Raw genomic sequence first — 19,496 nt, 5'->3', positions numbered from 1 at the left:
GCCCTGGGCAAAGGCACATTTTTTGACCTTTACAAGCTAAGATGAGAAAAATCCATTTCCATGCCTGAAACACAGGACTACTGTGTGGAGAGTTACTGTAAACATTAGCAGCTTATTTCTGGCAGTTAGATTTTAATAGGGACGCCTACTAAAAATTTGTGGAACATGACCTCGCATTTCAATAATACCTTTGGTTTGGATAGCTCTAAGAAGTACATAAATGAAAGCCAGAATGTGGGCCAGAGCAAACAGGCTTGCTTGGGGAGGGGAGATGGGTAAGAGGGAGGAGGGACAAAAAAGCAGTGAAATGAGAACACCTATTGCAGGAAAACATATTTGTGTCTAATAAACACCCTGTTTTTGACAGGGCGTCATCTACATAGCACACATTCTACAAGATGTTTAAAGTTAAGCAGAACTAGCTTAGCTGGAAAGCAAAGAGTGATCAGATTTTCATGAGACAGCTTTGACTAAGATGTCACCCCTTTTTAGATATTTTTACTACTAATAAAATCTCATAGAAGCTTGAGAAACTTTGCCTCCTTCCCTAAGCGACCTTGGAATTGTGGTAGAACTCCCTGCATTCCAAAATATACTAACACGTGAATTCAGGCTACAGTTGACTAATCTGAGACACTGTATTCCAGGTTCCTTGAGTTCTTTCTAAGGAGGAGGATTGAGATCAGACCCATACCTTTTCCAAACAGAAGAGTTAAACTGCATCCACCTCTCTGGCTAGAGCTTGTGTCTCAGTTTACTACAGTAATACACAGTGAGGACAGGCATCTGTAGAAAAATCTGCAGAACTCCATTATAATTCAGTCTGTTACACATTTCTGACCCTTTTACCTGTCCCTTGCTACCAATGCATTTCTGCTAGGAATAGGGCTGATGTTTTGCCTTCTGGCACAGATTCAAAATCATTGCATTAAAAATGAACCCAACAAGCTGCTAGAGAAATATTCCCTTCTATTCCTAGGGCTCAGCAAGGACAATCTTCCATTCAGCAGAGTTAACAATTCCACTATCCATGCAATGACAGGTTCAAAGCCTGTCTTGACAGTCAGCAGGGTCAGAAATGTGAATGAGACAGAAGTGCAAGGCCAGGCAGCCAGTGCTTGCCTTGATATTCAGAAGAAGGCATAAAATACTCAGTGTACAAGTCATGACATTTTTATATTGAGAACAGCTATTTTTGATGCTGAAAAGTTGTCATGGTTCCCTTGACCTCTCTATAGCCAGACAGTGTGAGAACAAAAAGAACATACAGACCAGACTGATTCAATAGACTTTCCATTAATTCTTATGGCATCTGAGGGTTGAGTCATTAAACTATGTGGCTTTACAGACAGAGTTACAAAAATAGATGTGATACTACTGTGTCAAGCTCTCTGCAGCATGGTTAAAACTGTTACAGATTCTGTAAAATAAGCGGAAAGCACAATGGTATACTTTGATATCAAAGATTTTGCAGCAATTATCTGAAATAAGTGATACAACCCACTGAGTTCAGAGCACAGCACTCTAGACCCAAAGAATTCATACTAAACCACAGTTATGTAAGTTTCTTCATATATGTATATATAAAATCTTACCTGATGTTTACATAAAAAACCTCTTACTCTTTTCAAAATTCTGCAAATAAAGTGCTTCCTTCACCAAAAGCACCCCAGACTTTTTCCCCCCTTTTTTTTACTGTAAAGCCCCTAAGTCTTTGTCAAGAAGGTATAAGAAAGCATCTCTGGAAAAAACATTCTGAATGTGATTTTTGCTTTTCCCCCTGTAAATTAAAATAAATTTTAAAACACACTACTGGGATCCCTCTCTGCGGCTTGCAACCAAGGAAGTCCTCCCTGGAAAAAATAAAAATATATGCATGCTAACAAAAAAGTTACATCTATGCAAATGTACATTCCAACATACTTAAAAAGTTGGTATTTATCATGAGTAGAACCAGGTCTTTACAGACAAGAATATATGCAAATTTTATTCATGAAAGTTCAAAGCACCCTTTATGTCCAGCCTCCCTAATAACAGTATATTATCTTCTGTCCTCCTTTCCCTGAGGTGCTCTGCCCTAAACTCATTAAAATGTAACTCAAAACCCTTGTCTGCTCTGATACCTGAAAGGCCACCACCATCCACCAGACTGGTCAGCAGTTAGCTAAGTTGCCACTGTCAGCTTGTAAAGCAGAGCAAGTCAACTCCTTAAGCTTCATCTGCAATCACCTCTCATTAGTTTTGCCTCTCTTGCTCTCACTGTCTCTTCCTTTTGCACGCTCTGCTGAGACTTTTCCTCAAATTGAGTGAAAATTTGTCACCCTTCATGTGCATCAGCTGCAGTGGGTTCTAGCCTTAGACTTGGAGCAGAAACAAATGGTAAACAAAAGAATGGCAAGGGTTAAGCAATGTGCATATATCTGATAAAAGCACCATTAAGGAGATGGAGGTGAATTTCTTGTTTCAGATTTGGAAAATTTAGCATACATTACGGGGGTGGCTACATGCCTGAGATAAGTTAGGGTCTAATGAAATAGATATGCAAAAGACAAGCATCTCAAGTAGATGATGAAATAAATATTTCAGGGAGTTAGCCATATCAGCTGCCATATCAGAAGGATGTCTCATTAAAGCTCTTTTCCTTAAATTTAGTAGTAGCACAGTATCACAAAAATGAATATTCTGTGACATATGGGACTACATAACTGAGGTGTGAGTAATATTAAAAGAGTAGTTTTAAAAAATCTAAACAGAAAACATGTAAAGAAAAAAAAAATTTGGATATTTAAAGGCAAAACAGAGTATTCAACAGTATCTCAGGACAAGTGTGTGAGCTCAGCAAGTCTTGTTTACAGTATTTCCCCAAGGTATTACAGTTGCTCAGAGAAAGCAAACTTTGATAAGTTTTAGTTAGTTTTACAAAAAGAACTCCTTTCCCAAGTGTCAAGGCAGGAGAGAATGACTGCCTTTAAATTGAACTGTGCTATGCTTTTCCCATGGACAGTCTGGCAGAAGGAGGACATACCTTGTCCAGAAAAACCAAAGTTCACTCAAAAAAACTTCTCACTCTTCTTTCTCTGTTCCCCCTACCCCTCCACCTTGCCCCTTCAGTATACTGTAGTGCACTCCTTTCTGCTTTACTTTGAGAACCAGACCCAGGACCCTGGGCAGGTCCCTACGGACAGCAGTTTCCCCAGCCCAGTAAAACCCAGCAGGTTTGGCTTTGGAGATGCACCAGTAAAGGAGAACACTTCAGGCCTTCCCTCATTTCTTACCACCCCAGCAGCTAAATCCTGCATGGGACTTTCCCCCCAAATACAACTGCTGAAGGGTAGAGGACAGAGCAGAGTCCTCTCCCACTCTGCAGCACTGGGAAAGCCCAGCAGGGATGCAGTCACCCCACATTTCTCAAGGCTGGATGAGCCTATTACCTCATGTGCACTTAGATGGCAAGAGCTGCGGGGCAGCGCTGCACCTTGCATCACCCAGCTCGGCATGAGCATCCTAGTGTTTAGAAATGCTGCTCTTAGGAAGCTGGGTGTGACAGCAAGCACAAGTACTTACTCCCACTTGTGCCACTTTGGATGCTGACCTCCATGAGGAAGGTGCCCTCCTGTTATCCATGCTAAGATTTCATAAAGGGCAAAGGAAATCTCGAATATCGGCCTTCACTTCAAGCAGTTTTTACAAAGCATGAAAAAACACTGCTCTGCATACCAAGGCATGACAGGATCGCTCCTCTTTTTTGGGAACAGGTACGGAAATCAGCAGTCCTGGTTGAGGCGCCCAGCAGCACAGGGCACTGCGTGCCCCCAGAGACACAGCCCTTGATTTACTGTTGGAAGTGCAGAGGGCAGCCCAGCTGCCAGCAGCAGAAAGCCAAAATGCTGATGTTTAAACTGCTTTCCCAAACTCTCACATTTTCTAGTTTTCTCTGCTAGAAATTCAGCAGCTTGACAACTCACATTCATACAAATCTGAAACCAGAGAGACTGACTGCCCTGAAGCACTTCAGTGAAGACTCAGGTTTTGACTCTTAACAGATGTATGGCACAATTACCACATCTCAACCACTGTAGGTAGTTCACTGATGAACTAAATATAATACTGCTCATGCAAAACTTCTGGTGCTGGGCTCAGGTTTTTTACCACCTTAACTAAGCCTCTTCAAGTCTCTTTGGAGAATGTTTTATTTAGGAACAGTAAAGCACAGTTATCAAGGGGTTTCAGTTCATTTAATTAACTTGAATACAATTACACTCCAGTGGGTCTTAAAAATGAAGAATCTACTTAAATATTATTTAGATGCGCATCTTTTAAGTACCACAGATTGCACAGGCTTCATGTTCATATCAATTAGGGATATCAACCTAGCAATAAGAACTCTATCACTTGCCAGCTTATAATCCTTTCCACTCTGGGATTCTGTATTTTATTTACTCATTTCCCTTTATCTGTGTACAGTGAAGAAGGGCTTTTTGCGTTCCTGTGTGCTCATACTGCTTCATCATTGCCAAAGCACTTCCTAATTAGGCTAAACAGGCCTCTTATACAAATAAAAGAGGAATATTTCTGCCTATAAACAGAGCACATCCTACAGATTCTGGGCTTGAATAACTGTGTGGCTGCCATATCTCCCAGGTATTTCAAGCCCATATTTTTCTGAATGGGGGGATACAAAGGATGTCATGTACTTGCTTCAAGGAAGTGCTTAATCCTATGGCTGCTGTCAGTCCAGTGGCTCTGCCCACTGATAAGAGACATGAGGACACTGAATGAAGCTGCATCAGAGGATAATCAGATGGGACATTAGGAAAAGGCTCTTCACTGAGATTGTGGTCCATCACTGAAACAGGCTCTCCATGGAATTAGACACAGCACAAAGCCCGTCAGAGTTCAAGGAGAATCTGACAATGCTTTTAGGCACCCTGTGAGGAGCAGGAAGTTGGACTAAATGATCCTTATGGGACCCTTCCAACTTAGATATTCTGTGATTCTATGATGTTTTTACTGGAGATTAGTTAGCAACTGGAATTAGTTACTCAAGTGTTGTCCAACACAGAGATGCACCTCAAACTGAGGCACAGAACAGTTTGAAAAGCCCCATATGGCTAAAAAGGTCATAAAAAGCAGGTGGTGGCAGAACCCCAGTGTTAACGAAGCTCGCAAAAAAACCTGTCTCTCTACTAAACCGGTAGTTGATTCTCACTGACCCAAGGCCATGAACTATAGGCTGAAAGAAAACAACTGTAGACAGAGACACTTGGACTTGGATGGCAAGCTAAGCTCTCACTTGAGCAACTTCTTTATGCATAGTGACATGAACATCAAAAGGAGAACATCCTGCTAACTAACCATTTGTCAGGATAGTTGTCATGCCAAAGAAAAACATCTCACCTAGTTGCAAAAGTGACAGTAACATGAAAAGAAAGTCTCAGATGGAAGGAGTTTCCTCAGAGACTCTGCTTCTCAGTCTCAAGGAACACCACCTCATAAACCCAGCACGAGTGGTAGGACAACTTCTGTACCAGGCTGCATCTGAAGCAACACAAAACCAGCAGGGAGCTCTCTGAGCAAGAAGATGTTACACCACTTTTCACAGTCTGAACCATTATCAGCTTCAAAACAAAGGATGTATAGTAAACAGCTCCTTCATTCACAGTGAATTAGGATTTGAAAGAAAACAAAGATTTTGCTATATAACTTTTTCAAAGGGAAAGGAAAATCATGTATTTTCAGATATGGCAATTTCTTCAAAGCTTCAGAGGTGAAAGAGCTGGCTCAGAAGGAGTTACAGTAAACAAGAAAACAGGGCATTAGACTGTCTCTAGGAAAATAGTAAATTGCACTCATCCCCAGATAGTTTCAGCTAACCAACCCTGTGCTACCAATTACCCATTCAAAGCATCTGCTGGCAATACCTTGATGGTTCAGTTTTACATGACTCATATACACATCAATGGTTACCCATCTATAGCCTGCATTTGTCTCTAAGCAAAAACAAAACAAGGTATGACCAACTAGGCGTAAGGCTTACTTTGCACTAGTGATACCCCTACTCTGTGCCTGAAATAAGCCTTTTCATTTCTGAACCAAGCTTAAATCTCCATTATTTATTTCCCACGTGCTCCCTGATGTCCAGACCATTCAGCCACCTCCTCTGGGCCTCCAGGAAGCCAGCCTGCACACTGACCTTCCCCTGCCAAGGTCCCGGTGCGTGCTCCAGCCATTTCCTGCCATGAAGGAGGCAATTCTTCCTTTCACATGATCCTTCTAAATCCCTCTTCCTAGCAGTTGCAAGTTACCCTTCTCAGCTGGGACTCTTTTCGCTTTTCTGGTCACGGGAATATAACTCTGGATACTGACTCACTGCACCTCCATCCCCTGTCATCCTCTGTTTCCGCTTTGTATGAGAGGTATTTTCCTAAGAGAGGCATGAGTTTGGAGAAAAACCCCTGCTTCACTATTTTTCAACTTTTTGGTTTTGTAAACTGCTCCAGCCCCCCCAGCAATCAATCTGTCCAAGAAAGGCAGGATGGTCAGCAGGAGTTAACACATCTTTTAATCCCCCTTTCCTCTCTCTTTCACGGCAGTTCATAAAATAATTCACTATCTGTAAGCATTCTGCAGAAGTTGTTATTAGGTTTGGCAGATGAAAAATGAAGATTTGTACAATCCTTTGTATTCTATCTACACTTGAGACAAGGATTAAAACCCACAAGTAACTTGGCAAAGATTACTTGAAGAAAGTACCATTCCATCAGAGAGAAAAAACAGCATTAAGAACATCCACTTCTTTTCTTTCCTCCTACTTTTGGTAATTAGAAACTCAAACTCCACACTAACCAAACCCAGTGAGACTCATCATGACTAGGATAACAAGGATATGCAGAAGGATCCCTCTCCCTTCTCATTTATGTGTAACCACACACCATATGTGGTATGAAGCTATTCTTTATCATCACCATCATGCCAGTATTTTGGAGAGGTCCTTGACCTTATGTTCCCTTTTAACTTCCTGAGTTTAGATAGCTATCATGCAAAGCTTAGGTTTTACAAAGTTTATCCATCTGCACATATATACTCACTCCCTGACACAAAATCTAAACAATGCATTTCTGGGTTTGGGCTGAGCAGGAAACAGTACACCTCACTGAACTGAAATATCCCAGTGTCCCTTCAATTCAGCACACATCAGAACACAACATCACAGTGATGCAGGACTGCACTGGATTAGACTCCATTTCTTGTCTCATTGTAAAGCACTCAGAATAAAGGTAGGTGTGATTAGACAGGAAAACAGCATTCTTAAGGATAGGGCAGTCCTTTTGTACTGTAGGTAAAACTGAGCAGTCTCTACTGATTAAACACGAAACAAAACAGATCTTTCCCCCAAATCTCAGAAGAAAAATCTCCTCAAGAAATTTCCTCTTCTGACCAGGTTTTTTGGTTTTTCTGACCACGTTTTTTGGTTTTAAAGTACAGTATCATTACCAGTCCTCTGATAAAATGTTGCACAGGGAAATCTTTCTCTCCAAGCTTTGTATAAAACATGATATATTCCTCAAACACACTCTGAAGCATCATTTTTTTAAAGCATAAACATACAATCATCTTGAAGATGGAAACTTGAAGACAGGAACCACACAACATGCAGTCCACACCTTTTCCTGTTTTACAATGGTTATTTATGAATTCTAAGGTGGGAAAGAAACCTAATAATGGAGTGGAAATCATAGTCTCCAAGTGCTGGTGGATATTATGTATGAATACAAACGCATTTATGCATAAAACAGGATTTTTCTTACTGTCATCCTTAGAAATTATAAACTGCAGTTTAAATGCAAAGGATTTATCATCAGCTTTCAGAGCTACTCCGCTAAAGTGGCCAACAACTAAAGCTCCAAAACTCACAAGTATTAAATATTATTCAGTGTAACTGAAGGCTGCATTTAGTCTATGCAGCGATATTGATAACAATATGAAGTATGTCTGACATGGATGGTGAAAGGAGATTACTCTTAATTTAGCAATAGAAAATAAGTATTTTCAATTTGCACTCCATCTCTAGGATTACACTAGAAATTTCTGATGTAAAAATACCTTTTGGCTGAGTTGCAATATGCAGCACACATCTGCTGGAAAACAGCAAGCACAGAATCAAAAGAGAAAGAAAATATTTCAGAACTGTTACAGATATGGATAAACAGATAATAAACAGGCAAAACACAAACATCTCTGGAAAAGTATAATGTGTAAAACCCACAGATTCTTCAGCAGTGATATATAATTCCTAAAGGTATATATTATGGCTCACAAGATATTACTCTGGCAAGCAAAATTCCTTAAAAGCCTAAAATGCCTTTTTTTCTGAAGTGCAGTGTAACACTATGCAATCAGCTCTAGCACATGTTTTCATCCAAGCTCCAGCTGTGGATGTGCACTTGCTGACAGAACTTTTAACAGTGCCACCATGGTGCAGCGAGCTCTCATGTTTCCTCTGTCAAGTTGTGCTGGGGTTGCAGTGAAGCAAAGAGCAGGCTCTGCAGAGTAGGGCCAGCCTGGTGCTGGCATTGAAAGGAGCAGGAGGCTCAGCTCATCTGAACTTGTGAAAGAACAATAAAAGATGCATTTTTCTTAAAAGCCTACAGGCCACACACTGCTCCGCTATAGACAAACTCGTGCCTTAGGCTCCTGAAGTTTTTATGTAAACAGTGCAGAAAGCAGACCCTTTATCTTCTGTTTTCATCATACCTATCAGCACTGCACAAAGCATCTTCAGTTACAGGCAAGAGGGTTAGGAGCATCTTGCAATCAAGAGATTGCTAGTGTATTCTAAATTTAATATTGTAACAAGCATGGTACTGTTTCCACTATCATCTATCAGCTCTTGTCATGCCTGCTGCAAAGCTTTCAAAGCATTGCTTTTATTATTATATTAAACAGTTACCTAATCTCCTATACACACATTCCCACACACAAAGAATATACTCCAGGTAGAGAACATTGTGAGATTAAATATTAGTAGACTGTTACCTAGAAAGAGCAAAACAGACTGTATATCATCATAAATACAGTGACAATAATGAAACATAAAAGGATATATTTATATTCCAGATAATTGCATTACCATTAACCTTCACGGTGTATGCTTACCCACACACATGAAAACAGACATATCTTCTCCATCTGAAGGCCTGATGATGCAAACGGATCTCAAAAGCATATCCCCATGTGCATGCAGGGCCACGGGGAAGTCAAACCACCAAAACCTAGCAGGCTTGTAGGAGAACAGATCTGCAACAGAACTCCAACCAGATCGCACTCAGACTGTGACATGGATATTAGAAACCAGTTCTCCAATTTATTGTATGACTTTCCATTAAAAAGCCTGAAAGTGTAATTTATAGATCACTGTTGTATCATACTCTTAAGCTTGTCCATCCAATTTTCCAGCTACACCCTACTTAAAATTGTTTTCCAGATAGGTTATACAATCCCCACTCTCAATTTCCAGCTCTTCATAGGAAACATTCCTCAAAAACTAGTATGCAACTCAAAAATGCTTATACAGGTGTCATTAGAACTTAAACCATTATATATTTATTATACTAATCTTAGTTCAAATAAACCTGGTACATTTTAAGTCTGTGTTTCAAAATGCAGCAGCAGACAAGAAAGTTCTGCTATCACCATAAGCCAGGAAAAATGTTCCCCTTGCCTCAAGAAGATGAAAGTAGAGCCAGGATGCCCACACCTGACCCACACCACAGCAACTGCACTGTGGGGCGAGAGGGCACAGGTAGCTCCTTTTATTTTTAATGTCATTATTTTCAGTAATGGAAATCTGTGTTGTGAACCTTTGTGCCCAAAATGTGCTGTAATTTTTCCCTTCCAATGAGTTGTCTCTTGATGTCAGGCAGAAATAAAACCCCTTCGTGTCTCTTTACCTTATCATTCAATATGTCTACATATATTTTAATTGAGAACATATTTTTATAATAGAAACCTGATTTTTTGATTGGCACATATGAAACCAAATTTCTTCCTTTCGTCCACTTTCTCATGAAAAACATGGAACCCAGATCCTTGCAAAGCCACCTCAGTATCCCTGCAGTCACAACCACCTTCCTCCTCCTCCCACCACTAATAATGCCACCAGACAGAGCAGCAGGTGGTTTAGTCATCAGCTGTGTCAAGCAATCACTAAGAGGAAAACTGTTAGCAGTATTCAATGTTCAAACAGGTATTGTGACAAATCACTTTGCTGGGTCATTACAAAGTAATTCCTATTCCTCCCGTCTTTCTAAACCTCCTGAAGTCCAAACACAGTATGTAGTCTATGGCCATTAATACTCTCACAAGTGGGTAAATGGAAAAGAAGAAGGCCCAGGCTGCTGCATGAAGGAAAAGCTACAACCACAGATTCCAAATGACAAGAGGGTGACCCGGAAAGCTGCAGGAAGCAGGACTGGGTGCACCAGCACCAAGCACCCTCTCCATAGTGCCACCTCGGAAAGGAAAAGAACCCTGAAGGGACACAGCCCAGGGCCAGTTCAACCTGGCTCTGGAAGGAGAGATTCTGGCTCAAACTCCTTTGCCCTGGGCACTACCCTGTTCCCTCTGTCCCTTGGCCCTGTGCCACATCCAGCAGTGACCCTGTGCTCCATTTCCACACCCTGGTTCCTCCACTCTGCTCCTGTTTGCACAGCATTTTATACAACCAGCACTAATTTACACAGATTTCTACATAGCATCAGACTCAGTTAAATTAATCATTGTCTACTTCTGTAAAATGTTATTTGCTCTAAGATACACTAAAAATAAGAGGTTTTCACTGGACTGTAGAAAATGGTAGCCAACATGTGTAGCATACTATATTGTATTCCATGTAATAGAAGTCCTTCTTTAAGTGCTTATGTGCAACAGCTTTTCTTTTTCCACATCAATTTTCACTTTTTTTTCTGCTTAGAGATTGCCATTCTTTTCAGATCCACAAAAGGAAGAAGGCATCACTACAGGCAAATTCTAGCAAACTTCTATTCCACTGCTCTTAAAAAACAGAGCTTGGTTGACTGACTTTCAAAAGATGAAAAAAGTATGAAGAAAAAGAGTATTTCCAAGTTGGTATTCACAGCAAATCAGCAAGAGAAAGAATTTGCTTTCAAGAAAGAATGAAGAAGGCACCAGAACCAAAAGCTCTTATCACTCTTCATGGTGTAGGGTCTTATGGGGACTAAACTCTCTGATGGAGACATCTGTTTTATGTGCCATGACGTGCAAGAAAAAGCCTAGACCAAAGGTTATCTCTGTGAGCTGTCTTTCCTCATAAAAGGATTAGCACTGCTAGGCATAACATTTCATGGAAAGGCAAAGGAGATGCAACAGGTTAAGTTTAAATTATAAAATTGAACCCACAACTAAATTGACAGTCAGTTGCTCTCTCTTTTGACTTCTTTATTTGAAGGCAAAATATCCTCCACGGTTTTGTAAAATAGAAAAATAATATCTGCTAGTTTGAAAGCAGGGGCCAGGCCTTCTGGGTTTATCCTTATTGTTGCAAGTGCGATATGCTTTAGAAAATGTACTCCAAATACAGGTCCGAACAAAATGAATCAGAATGTCCCAAAGCACATTTTGAGTTAATTACAAAGTGCCACAGGCACTTCACTGACATGTCATCAATAAAAACCATAAAAAACAAGTACATTGCATTTTCAAAAGCACATTCTACCTGAAGTAGCTATTCAGTTGCCTGCACAGAGCTGTGCTGAGCATCTATGATCTCAGCTGGAGTGGCCTTTTGGTGCCAATCTGACACCAGAAAAATAGAGTCACCCAAAGACAAACTGAGAGAGCAACAGAGCAGAGATTTCCTTAGGAGGTTACAATGATTTAATGAAGGTTTAAGGAAGAGCAATCCTGGAAGAAATCTTTGGCTGGTGTTAGCTGCCACAACTCCTGGCAGTTCTACAACTGCTTTTATCAGTTGGAGATCTACTTCCCTGATCCTTCCAGATATCCAGACTCCCTGGCTTAATATCAAATTCCTCTTCCTAAAGTATGTTTGCCAGTATCCAATTGCATGTTATCACAGCAGCATTATCAGCTGGCGTCTTTCTCTCTTTTGGTTTTTTGCTTTATTACTTTGATAAGAAATTCAAATAGTCACTTTAATACAGAGACCAAGACAGATTATATATGTAAATAGTGGGGCTCTTGGTAGCCAAGTGAGCTTTATTGTCCTCAAAATACTCTGGTCTCTTCAACTAACAGCAGATGGTGGGAAAGGACTGGTTTTCTCTCAGCATAACTGCAAAATACTACCAAAAATATTTTTTCTTTCAGCTGTTACAATTGATTCAGTAGTTTGAAACAAGAAACTAGATACTGCTTTGAAATAAAAAGCTGGAAAGACTTCTAATTCCATGGCATCTCTTTCAAGTTCTGTTGTATCTTTTGCATCTTGGCCATTAAAGAAAAAAATCTCAAATGAACAAGACACTTTCTTCGGTGAAACTCCAGTTCTGCTAAAATTAATCAGTTTTGCCAGTGATTTCATTAATGTCAGGATTTTGACCCAGATATCCCTCCTATAATTATACAAAAGAAGAACTCTGCATAAAAAAGAGGGGCACTGGAATGACTTCCCTGTACTTATGTCAATAGTCCATGTTTTGAAAACACATCTTTGAAAGAATGAAATTCATGATTTTCATTTCATATTAAAATTTGTTCTCAGATCTCATAACATAAAAACTTTTAGACCTTTAGCAACAGAGTTTGCTACCACCACATTGAAACATGATTCTATGACAAAAATATCCCTTTTTATAGCACCGAGTTTTGGCGATGCAGAGAATTTCTTTATTACCAGTCACAGTCCACCTCTCTCTAAAACCTTAATACACTTCGAATATCCACTTTGAAACACTGAAAATTATAATTATCCAATACATTCCAGCATGCGCTTGCTACAGACAAAGCAAAAGCTTTTGGGTATAATTTTGCTATTTAGCAAGCTTTGTTAACAGCACAAATAGCTTGAGGTGCTTATTCCACAGCTGCACCTACAGAATATTTCATTAGAAAAGTGCAAAAGGGAAAAGCCACATTTACTTCAGCATGACAGCTGCAAGCATACACTCAGTATTCATCAAGTACAGGGCTATTATGTGACTTCAGTCCACAAAATATGCTTCTTACAAGTTGCATTTGACAATTATTTGCTCCCCCTCCAGACCTGGAATCTGCCATCACAGGTTCCTCCTAATGAGGTCCTATTTTAAGGAACATAGCTAAAAATACACTAACAATGAAATCTATTTATTCATATAAATATGGAGATATATTGCATCAATATAAATATTGATAAATAAATGAATATCAATTTGTATTTCAAGTGACTTCAGTAGTGAATACCTGTCAGTGGGCTGACACTGTGGCCCCTCCTCCTAATTCAGCACCTTAAATCAGACACCACCAAACTCCACAAGGCTTCCAGCAAGGCCAGTGGGAGGAAGGCAACACCTTCCCCTCCTCTTCACCACTGCTCTAATTTCTCAGTATGAGGAGGGAAGAATCAGGTATTTTATCACTTCTATGAAAAACATTTTTTTTACTGTAAGGAGAGCAAATTGCTGGAACAGGCTGCACAGAGAGATCGTGCAGTTTCTGTCCCTGGAGGTTTTCAAGACATGACTGAGTAAAGCCCCAGGCAACCTCACCTGACCTAAGAGCTCTCCCTGTTTCAGCTTGAGGATAGGCTAGATGCTGCCTGAGGTTCTTTCCACTCTGCATCATCCTACAATCATGTTTTAAGAATGCATTTTTCTCTTTCATTCTATCAACAAACTTCTGAAGATCACCTTCTTTCTTAATTTCATTCTCGTTTTCTCCTTCCAAGATCACAGAATCATAGAATGGTGTCTGTTGGAAGTGACCTTAAAGATTATCTAGTTTCAACATCCCTGCCATGGGCAGGGATACCTTTCACAAGACCAATCTGCTCAGAGCTCCCCATCAAGCTGGCCTTGAACATTAACAGCAACAGGGCAACCACAACTTAGGGCAATTTATACCAGTGCCTAAGCACCTCCACAGTAAAGAGTTAAATATCTAATGTAAATCTATCCTCTAGTAGTTTAAAGCTACTCCCCCATGTCTTGTCACTACACGTCCTTGTAAAAAGTCATGTTCATTGTAGGCTCCATGCAGGTACTGGAAGTCTGCAACTAGGTCACCCTGAACCCTCCTCTTCTCCAGGCAGAACAATTCCAGTCTGTTAGCCTTTTCTCCATAGGAGAGATGTTCCATCCCTCTGACCATCTTGGCAGCCTTCTTCTGGACTTGCTCTAACAGGTCCATGTCCTTTCTCGTGTTGGAGACCCCAGAGGTGGATGGAGCACTGCAGGTGGGAGTCTCATTAAGCAATCTTGGCTCTTCTCTCCTGCCTCTCTCCCTCTGCACTCCTTTGGTAGCTTCCAGGCAGCTGCAGGGCCTACCTGGCCAGCATATCACTGCACCAACTTTTTCATTTATAGAGGCGTCCCCAGTGAATCACTCTGGTGTCTACACCTGTGCTCCCCAGACAGTTTGAGTCAGGAACTGCTACATATCCCAGGAAATTAAGATCCATGTTCTAACATAATTGACAATGCAAAAGCAGTAAGCCAGCTACACAGGCCACTGATGTGGCATCATGGACTACAACCAACCAGCTACAGCTTCCAATTCGGAAGCCACAACTCCAATTTACTGCTTGCCTTTTGCAGCACAGGTTTGAAAGAGACAAAGCTCTATGCACCACAAAGATGAGCAGCGGAAATGAAATTGGAGCTACCTCTTCTTTGCCTCCAAACAAGGACAGAGCACTAAGTAAGTTTATACTCAGTTCATATTAGGAACTTATTTTGAAGGCTGAAAGACTAGAAACTCTTTCAAAATCTACATCTGAAGAAAAATGACAGCATGCAGTGAGTACAGCTTCTGTCTTCCCTGTTATAGGAGATCCAACACAATGTATCTTTTCATATTTGTAATTGTGTTGCAACACAGAACACTGAAGTAAGAAATGCTAATAATGCTGAGTGATGTTTACAACAGATAAACCAGCAACTTCATAATCACAAGATGATTCCTTTCTGTAAAGCTGACCAACTCCAAGATAAATGATTTTAGCGTAGTGTTATTAGAAGACAAATAATAATTAAATAGCTTTGTTTTCCCAGGAAAGAAACTAGCTTGTATGGCCAAAAGAAACCTATTCAAATTATTAGTTGTGTGACAATCAGATCTTTTTCTGTACTGAGCTTCAGCATGCTAGGCTATTGGTCTGGCCTCCTCAAACACTCCTTCCCAGGCATCCAATAGCACTTTGCTCTTACTAAATGCAGTACTGAAACCTGCCAGAAAAAGAGAGAAAGAGACTGTTCATAAAGTACCAACTGTGTGCTCCTTACAAACTGGCAGAACTGACTCTGTTGCGTTCTTAGATTAAAATCGTTAACAGTAAAAAAGTGTCCGCGGTTGAGGGCTATTAACCTGAATGTCAAGTCAATGGAGAATTTCTATGAAGAAAAGGAATGAGACAGGTTTTTTAACCTGTCTTCGAATATTAACAATAAAGTCCATGTGGTAAAAAAAAAATGCAGCACAAAATGCTAATTAAATTTTCTGTTCAAATCTATAACACTTCTTCTGAACTAGATCCTATGGGTTTACCATTCATTATGTTCCATGGCAGTTTTCCAAAAAGTATTTCTCATAATATTCTTGAATGTCTGCTAGTTAAATGTTAACAACAAAAACTAACACGCATCGAGCCTATTCATTTGCTTTTAAAATGAATAAACAGGCACTCCACTGTTGATTACCACATTCCTGTATCACTGGAAGGCTGCCAGCTGCAGCACGTATATAACGTTAGTATTTGTTTTTTTGCTGAGTGGCAGTCCTCTGCGGTAATTATCATCTTGCACCTAAAGTAAATATTATTCTCTCGCTGCAAGTAGAAATAAAGGATTGACTCTTCCTGTATTTTTACTGTTTGCCATCCAGTCCGTCCTGTCGGTACGCGACGTGCCCATTAAACGTAATTCCTTGAGCCCTCGTTACTGGGGCCATCTCTTTTGTCTGTAACCAGTGAATTACGAGGATTAGTCCCTCCTCAGAAGATCACCGGCGCAGAAACTCCACGGGCCGTAACCGAGCAACTCGTCTCCGAAAAACTACCAGGAGTAAGAGCTCCACAGCCGGCCTGGGAGCGCTGCGGGACGGGCGGCCCCCCAGGAGCGGGGCTTCACCCCGAACCGCGGCGGGGCTGCAAAGGCTGCGGCCACAGCGCCTTCAGCCCGAACTGCCCTGACTGGGCGGCACTCCGGGGCAGCGGGGGGACAATGCGCCCATTGATCCGCCTGAACCGCGCTCCCGGTGCGTCCCCGCCAGCGGGCAGCCCCTGCCCGGACCCGCTCCCTGGCGGTGCTCGGCGCAGCCCTTCCGCCCCTTCCACCACGACAGCCCAGAGAACTCTACTGCAGAACCGCGATGAAGGCGCTCACCGACACAACCGGTGGCTTTGCCCGTCAAGTTAGCTTTTCTGGGACGTACGCGCCAGCACAAGGCGGGCACGCTCCAACTCGGGCAAACTCGGCAGCAGGTGCCGGGAAGACCCGGCGAGAGCTCCGCAGCATCTCCATCCCCCCACCTCACCCCAACCCCAAACAGCCGTCCCGCGGCAGGCTGCCCCCGCGGCCGCCCCGACCCCGGCCCCAGCGCACTCACCAGGATGCCCATCACGTCTGCCCACAGCTGGGCCAACACCTCCGACGTGCCGCTCTCCGCCGGGGCGGCGGGGCCGTCCGCCCGCTCCCCCTCCATGCCCCGGCCCGGCCGTCGGATCAACGCCGGCTCCCCGCCGCCGCGGCCGGCCCGCCCCGCCCCGCCATCCTCCCTCCCTCCCCCGGCCCGCCCCGGGACACCGCGGGACGGCCCCGCCGCCGCCCTCAAACTTTCGACCCAGCGACAGAGCGGCTGGGTCCCTCCTTCCCGGCCCGCCCGGCGCATGTGGCCGCCCCAGGGCGGCAACAAAGGGCCCAGCGCCGCCCCGGCGGCTGCGCGCACCCCCAAAGTCAAGAGCTGCTGTCGGGACACGCGTGGTCGCTGCCGTAGCTCTCGCTACCCCTCGCCGGACGGCCGGGAGCGGCCAAGTCAACAGCGCTTTCTTAACACTGGGGGAAGACTCTGGGAAGAGGTGTCAGCCGCACACGTTACACGGCGGCAGCGCAAGGGGCACTCTGTTTGTTCAGGTTTAGTTTGGGTACCGGGATCGCATCATTCTCCCGAGAAGCGGTGGTCTGTCACCTATCGCCCTTGAGGAGCGACTTTGAGAACGCTGCCTCCCCAGCGTCCGTGCCTCGTGTCCCCTCTGATACCACCCCCAATCCCCATTATAGTCAAATTAAATAATTACTAACTTCAGACAACAGCACCAATGCTTCTGTATTCTAGATGAGGAAACTGCTAAGTGCCCACACACACGCACTTCTTGGGCACATTAACAGTGGCCAAACCCCATTGCCTGTGGATGGAAGGAGCGGCAGAGGTCAGCAGAACAATGACCTGAAGGCCTACCCACCACCTCACACCTCAGTCCAGCTTCTGCTGTGACCAGCAGCAAGGACATCCTTTACTCTTAGTGCTCATTCCTAAGCTTTGAAATGTTTAGATGCTTCTTGAAAAGCTACTGTTTCAAGCTGCCATTTATTGGAATCACCTGTCTGCACGGGGTGGTGGGGAAAGTGATGTATTTAATGGATAGGCAGCTGTCCCACACTGGCCAAGCATTTTGAGAGCTCACAAAGCTGAGCAGTCAGAAGATCCTCCACATCTCTCCTGCCCTGCTTACTGCCAGGCTGTATGATACATGCCCTGCACCACCCAAACCCAATTCAGAGCCTGCCCTAGAAGCTGTGCTCCCCTCCAGGCTCTCTGTTCAGCCCCGGGGTCTCCTAGCACCAGGCTCCTCTCAGCCCACTTGCCACCTACAGCTGACAAGGCTCCCACTGAGGGCACAGCACCGGTGGCCTGGGAGGGCTGGAGCAACAAATGATACCATTTGCTGTCAGGGCTAAAAATAGTATCTGGAGAATGAAAAAAAGGAAAAACACACTCATCCTCTCTCAATATTCTCAGCAATACTCTTTCTGTCCTGGAAGCTAAGATTGTGTATTTTAGTTTGTAGGCTGGCACTGGAGAGAAAAGCTGACCAAAACCCTTTCTCATCAACTGCCAACAAAGAAAGGGACAAGACTTTTCTAAGCACTTTGTTACTGCAGCTTTTGCTAGAATGGTCAACAGCACAAATTGAACAGAGAAAAGGAGGTGGGGAGCAGAGGCAGAAAAACTAAAATAGAATTATGCTGAGAGAAAGTGGTAAAGAAACCACCTATGATTTTACTGACCCTCCTTTAGGATGTACACGTAGAATACACCCTATGCAATGCATCTTATTGACTAGTAATGAGAAATAATGAAAGGCCCAAACCAGGTATAAAATCTCTTCTAATTGACCTTTAAATTGTACACAACTATAAGCCTATGAAGGACGAGACTAAAGGCGTGTCAGTGAAGTCTCTCATACTCTGAGATGGCTTGCATAACTCAAAACTGGTTTAATTAGTCAGGGGTAATTTACTGACTGACCCTCTGAAATTCATGTTGAACCACTTACAGTAGTAATGTCAATCTACTTTAAAATATCTGAACAAGGCACACTTGATCTCAGGATTTAAGTATTCTGGGCTCATCACACACACTATCTTCTGCACTTTGTCTTTTTTATAGATGGAGGCATATTAAGAAAAAAACCAAACAAAACAACAACTCTCCAGCACAAAGCCTAAACCCCCTCATTGTTGTGTCTTGGGCGGCGACAGATTAAGATCAAATAGGTGCAAGGGGCAGTACTCCCACTTGCCCGGCCCCGCCCTGCCGACCGAGGTCATTGGTTCTGTGCAATGATGACTACATCACTTACAGAGGCAGGTCCTGAATAGCTCCACTTTTCAGCCTTGCAGTGCAGGTAACAGAATCTAGATTATAAATTGTGGTGGTCCCAGAGTTGCTTTCTGAGCCATTATGTCATCCCTTTTGTGGAGGCAGCAGCTTTCATCAGAGGAGCATGATGCATGGCTGTGGCAGTTTTCCCCCCAGCCTTTAATTTGAGGCACAGAGCCTTTGATTTCAAGAAAACGAGATAAGAAAAGAAAGATCTTGCAAAATCACATGACTAAAGGAGCAGTTGCTTTAAAACCAAATGGACATGAGGGAATCAAAACAAACCCATGGCTATTTACAATAGCTGCTATCTTCTATGGTCTTGCAACTATAATATTTATGCATTTTCAGACATTCACAACGTCATTTTCACAAGACTTTCAATGAATATGATATGTTAAAGTAATTCTGCTCTTTCCTCATGTAGAACCACCCCCTCC

The 19,496-nt window shown here is 42.7% G+C and overlaps 1 protein-coding gene across 4 annotated transcripts in view; it reads right to left on the bottom strand.

Moving 5' to 3' along the window:
* LOC130250733 (SAM and SH3 domain-containing protein 1-like) overlaps positions 1-19,496 on the bottom strand; it is a 521,685-nt gene that overhangs the window by 103,029 nt on the left and 399,160 nt on the right. For 2 of the 4 annotated variants that reach the window (XM_056486746.1, XM_056486747.1), the window contains exon 1: positions 16,783-16,897. The exons of the other annotated variants lie outside the window; for them this stretch is intronic. In XM_056486746.1, the coding sequence (XP_056342721.1) occupies positions 16,783-16,878 (96 nt within the window). In that variant the 5' untranslated portion in view covers positions 16,879-16,897. Of the gene's footprint in view, positions 1-16,782; positions 16,898-19,496 lie in introns of those variants that run through there. 4 annotated transcript variants of the gene reach the window in all.

The sequence above is a fragment of the Oenanthe melanoleuca genome, chromosome 3, assembly GCF_029582105.1.
Source record: "Oenanthe melanoleuca isolate GR-GAL-2019-014 chromosome 3, OMel1.0, whole genome shotgun sequence".
NCBI lineage: Eukaryota > Metazoa > Chordata > Aves > Passeriformes > Muscicapidae > Oenanthe > Oenanthe melanoleuca.
The sequence above is the reverse complement of the archived record's forward strand: the minus strand, read 5'-3'. Positions and strand labels throughout refer to the sequence as shown.